This window comes from Eimeria acervulina, genomic scaffold (assembly GCF_000499425.1).
Source record: "Eimeria acervulina Houghton genomic scaffold, Eah_scaff758, whole genome shotgun sequence".
Lineage (NCBI taxonomy): Eukaryota > Apicomplexa > Conoidasida > Eucoccidiorida > Eimeriidae > Eimeria > Eimeria acervulina.
Window position 1 is genome coordinate 10,368 of NW_013549615.1, and position 5,170 is coordinate 15,537.

The 5,170-nt window shown below is 48.0% G+C and overlaps 1 protein-coding gene across 1 annotated transcript; it reads left to right on the forward strand.

Annotated features, from left to right (window-relative positions):
• Positions 1-2,400: 2,400 nt before the first annotated feature.
• Positions 2,401-4,846, forward strand: EAH_00048310 (hypothetical protein, conserved; the record flags this gene model as incomplete). Its single annotated transcript, XM_013394503.1, has 2 exons — positions 2,401-4,416; positions 4,685-4,846. The coding sequence occupies 2 exons, from the start codon at positions 2,401-2,403 to the stop codon at positions 4,844-4,846; spliced, it is 2,178 nt and encodes a 725-aa protein (XP_013249957.1).
• Positions 4,847-5,170: the final 324 nt, after the last annotated feature.

The window sequence follows — 5,170 nt, forward strand, 5'->3', positions numbered from 1 at the left end:
AGGCTGCTCCAGTTGAGTGCATGCATACTTCGCGTATGCTGCAAGAAGAAGAGACAAGGTTTGGGGCTGGTGATGTGTGTTTAGACGGCCTACTAAAGAGGTGTAGATGCGGTGTAAGAGCTGCTGCAGCAGCTGCTGCTGTACCAGCAGCTGCTCCTGCTGTTGTTGCTGCTGCTGCTGCAGCTGTTTGACAGCCGTATGGGCGAGAAGAGCAAGAAGAGGAGGGGAAGTTGTGCTGTTGATGGAGTGTAGAGATCGGTTATAAAGAGCAGCAAGCAGCAATTCGTCTTGCAGCTGCAGCCGCTGCAGCGCTGACAGCAGCAGCACTCCTTCACCAAAGCTAAGCCTTTGCTGCTGCATGTGAATAGCTTCTAAGACAAGAGATAAGAAGCAAAACTCTCTCTTTCTTGCTGCAGCAAATATACGTACAACCTGCACGAGCTGAGCAGCAGACAGACACCCCCGCAGCACACATACACGATACATAAACGCCTCCCATACTGAACGCTGCAGCAGCAATTTGCTGCTGCAGAAACGCATGCACTGCAGCAGCTCCTCAGGCCCCATTGAATACACCCGCCTCAATCGCGGCTGCTGCGCTCCTCTCGGCCGCTGCTGCAGCAAATTTCTCCTCTTCACCTCTCCTCTTCTTGCTGCTACATAAACACCACTACTGCTCCCAATAGAAACAGCAGCAGCAGAAGGTGCTGCTGCTGCTGCTGCACCTGCTGCACCTGCTGCACCTGCTGCTGCTGCTGCTGCGCTTGAGGAGGAAGAAGAACGACAGGAACGCGAATAGAAATGCAGTGGAGACAACGGAGCAGAGGTGTACGTACACCTCAACAAACCACCAGCCCCACAAGGCGGGTGTACAGACGCTGCGTCTCTATCACAGAGCTGCAAACGATTGTCTGCACTTCTGAGAGGAGCTGCACATACACCCCAACGCCGAAGAGGCAGACGCCCCCTCAAAGGGGGCAGCACATCCAGCCCCAGCTGTCGTCGGAGCACCATGAGCGCCCAGTGCGGTGTACATACACCTCACGCCTTTGTTTATTCAATTATAAGTACGCCAAAGACAACGGCTGATAAGAATTTGTTGCTGCTTCGTCCCCTGCTTTTTCTGCTGTTCCTCCTGCTGCTGCTGCTGGTGCTTGTGCTGCTGCTGCTACAGAGGCGTCCGTCTCTGTTTGGGGAGAGAGAGGGCTATGAAATCTAGCGAGGTGCAGCCCCACAAGTTCATGTGTCTGCATGTGTTTGCTGATGCACCTGTCAGTGCATGCCTTTTCATAGACTTCTAATTGGGGCTCCTTGAAGGCCGCTCGGGTGTATGAACAGCAACAGCGCGAAAAACAAAGGCGTTGCATGCGGCTCAGCGTATCTGTCACTCCAGAGACGCTAGCAGCCAGCACCTCTCCCTTGCTGAAGTACGTAGAGGACCCCTCCAAGTCCGGAGAAGCAGCAGAAGTAGGAGGAGGTTGAGGAGGAGGAGCAGCAGCAGCAGCAGCAGGAGCAGGAGCAGCAGCAGCGAAATGAAACATTCTGAATGAGCGCCGCCAGCCCCAGCAGAAGAAGCACCAAGCTAAATAAAAGGAAGATGCATTGGAGGAGATCCGACAGAAACGCGAAGACGACACCTCAACGCACAGAAACCTCACATTCAAAACAGTAGAGTAAGAAACCGCAGGGGGAGAGTTCCTTCTTCTCTCTCCTTGACGACGATAACTCCTTAAAACAACAAAAATAAATCAATTTCTTCTAATAAACCAATAAGAATTACCACATTTGTGCATGCAAGGCACGAAGGGGCCCCCCGTGCAGCTTCGGTTCTTCGCGGTCGGCAGCGTCTTGTGAACGGATGGAGAGTGTTTACATGAATGTTTCTCCTTCATATTAGACTATTGGCATTATTTCTCATATTTGAGGGGGAAATTGATGAATAATTTGCAATTTAAAAGTCCCAGAACACGCAGATCAGCCCCACAGACACGATCGGCGTACCGATTCAATTTCAAGAGAAGGCAACGCGAAATTAAAAAAAAAGATATTTCTTTTCTTTTGTGGAGAAGATACTCTACAAACAAAAATAAGGCGGCACTATGAGATGAATCTTCCGCTTATTTTCTTTTAAATGTGCTGAAACCATGCAAATGCAACATCATCAATGAATTCAAGTTGAATGCAGTTTCAACTCGTGAGGTGTACATACACCTCAGCAAATGCCGCCTTCCGCAAGCGAACATTCATCGTGGATTAGCTTCATGTCTACTTAATCCCTTTCTTTAAACGCCCTCTTTAATATCATTTTCCTCGACGAAGACAGGAGTTTCTCTTCCAGTCTTCTTCTGTACTGAGTTTGAATGAGAAGAAAGAAAGACCCTTTCTTCGTTTCAGCCACCGATGATACCTCTCCGAGGTCCTGTCTTCCTTTCTCCTCGCTGCCGTCACTTCCCTCCTTTCTTTTCTTCTTGTATTGGCCACCCTCCTACTGCCGCCGTCAGGCATTCTGCTGCTGCACATGAATCAGCACCAGCAGCGGCAGAAGCAGATGCCACCGAAAGGACAACAGCAGAAACATCAGAAGGGATAGGAGCAGCAGCAGTAGCAGCAAAAAGGGCAGCAGCAGCAGCAGACGAGACAGCAGCATCAAGTGGCGTCGATGCAAGGCAATCTTCATATTTAATTACTTCGTCTTTTCACCCCCATATTCCACTTCTCTCTTCTTTCCAGCAACGGCGGACGTCTCGCGCCTTCGCAACCAGCAGCAGCAGCAGCATTAGCAGCAGCAACAGCAGCAGCAGAGGCAGTGGTAGTACAAGTAGTAGCGATCATGATGGAAACATCAGAAGCGGCAGCAATGGCGCCAGCACCGCTGCTTCCGCAACCTCTTCAAGCAGCAGCAGCAGCAGCAACAGCAGCAGCAGCAGTAACAGCAGCAGCAGCAGCAGCAGGCCTACCTGGCCCTCGTGCAAGTCGTTTTGTCCTTCTGCGTGCAGCAGCAGTAACAGCAGCAACACCAGCGGTAGCAGCTGTACCAGCCGGAGCAAGGGCAGCTGCAGCAACATGAGCAGCAGCAAAAGCAGCAGCAGCAGCAGAAGCAGCACCAGCAACAGGCCTGTGGACAGCGTATTTCGTGGGTATTTGTTTGATCGTATGGCGGAGTCTCCTCGCGCAGATGTTTCTTCTTTTCTTCACCAAGAGGCGCTGGCTGCATGCACTTTAAAGACAGTGCGGCTCCCGCGCAGCATTGTGTACAAGCTGCAGCTGCTGCTGCAGCATGTAGGGAAGAAGAAAGACTTAGAAAAGATAGGAAAGCTCCTTGCAACAAAAACAACAGCAAGGACATCTGTAGAGCTCCCGAGAGTGCTGCCCTCTGTGCTGCTGCCGGAGGCGCAGCAAATCGTTAAGGAAGCTATCGCCAGCAAACAACTACAGCAGCAGCAGCAGCAGCAGCAACAGCAGCAGGGAGACGAGGATGAGGGTTCTCGTTTTGCTGCTGCTGCAGCAGCAGCAGCAGAGAAGGTGCAGCAGCAGCAAGGGAGCAGCAAGTCGTTGCTGCTTGGGCGTAACACGAAGCAGCTGCGCTCGTTGCCTGGTGTTGCTTCTTTACTACCTTCTTTGATTCCTTCAGAAGGCCTTATAGAACAAGAGGCCCTCGCAGCAGCAGAAGATGCACGTCATAGGCTGTATAGACAGCTGGTCAGCGGGTATTCCCCCTTAACTGCTGCTGCATGGACAGCACATCGTTTTGCTGCTGTTTATGCATCTTTGCTGCGTATTCTCGTTGAAGTTAAACAAAGATGTGTAGACTTCAAGCCTAAAAGAGTATTAGAAATGAATGCTGGATTCGCAGCAGGGTTAATAGCCCTTCATGCGGTGTATGGGGACCTCCTCAAAGGCGACGAAGCAGCAATGCCTAGGAAGCAGAACAGAGCGAAGCCCATACAAACAGAAGCAGCAGAATTAGCAGCAGCAGCAGGAGCAGCAGCATCAGGAACAGCAACAGCAGCAGCAGGAGCAGCATGTGGGGAAGGTGAAAGTATATTTGAATTGTTGATGGCAGTTGAGCCGTCTGTACACCTGGCGAGTGTAGGAAAGTATTTATTGAGCGATATATCTCCAGCTGTGCAGTGGCAGCTAGGATTATATGAAGAGGGTTTAGGAGGTAATAAAGAAGATGAAGGCTTTGATTTAATCTTGCTTCCTCATGGGTTGCTGCGCTCAGTAGAAGGACAGCCGCCTCGTAATGCGTTGGTGCGCCTTCTATGGAATCGGCTGCGTAGAGGCGGTATATTAGTATTATTAGAGAGAGGTACAGCAACTGGCTTCCGCGTACTGCATGCAGTTAGAGAGATGTTTATAACAGAATTAACTTCAAATGCCTTTCACTTCGTATCTCCTTGCCCTCATGAAAATGTATGTCCTTTAGCTTTAAGCGGACAGGATTGGTGTCACTTTAATCAGAGAGTAATGAGATTGTCTCATCATATATATTGCAAGGGTTCTCGAAGTAAGAGTGTAGAAGGAGAGAAATATAGTTTTCTTGTTATAAGGAAGCAAACAAGTCCTAGAAATGTAAATATCAATAAAACAGATAATATTACTTCTCTCTCTTTCTCCTGGCCAAGGATTGTTGCACCTCCTATTAAATGCAATAAACATGTTTTAATTGATATTTGTTCAGCTCCTCATCGTTATGAGCGTATTGCTATTACTAAATACATGTCATATTCAGCTGGTTATAAACAAGCAAGAAATGCAGCGTGGGGGGACCTGTGGAGACACCCGAGAAGAATCATACGCCCTCAAGCCAGGGGCTATGCGCTGCCTCAGCTGCAGCAAATAGCAGAAGAAAAACTTAAAAATAAAACAAACAAATTACAAACACGTCAGCAAACGCAATCCATGCAACAACTAAACACACAACAACTTCACGATACCTTAGCGTCGCACTGTGGACACTGAATAATATATATAATATATATATATATATATATAATATGAATATATATATAATATGAATATATAGATATAATATGAATATATAAATATATATTATATATTATATATATATTATATATTATATATATATTAAGTATATAAAATGCATAGAATGCAAGGGTATTTTTTGTTGTGCATCGTAGATGGAATATATTTTCGTGTTGTTTAT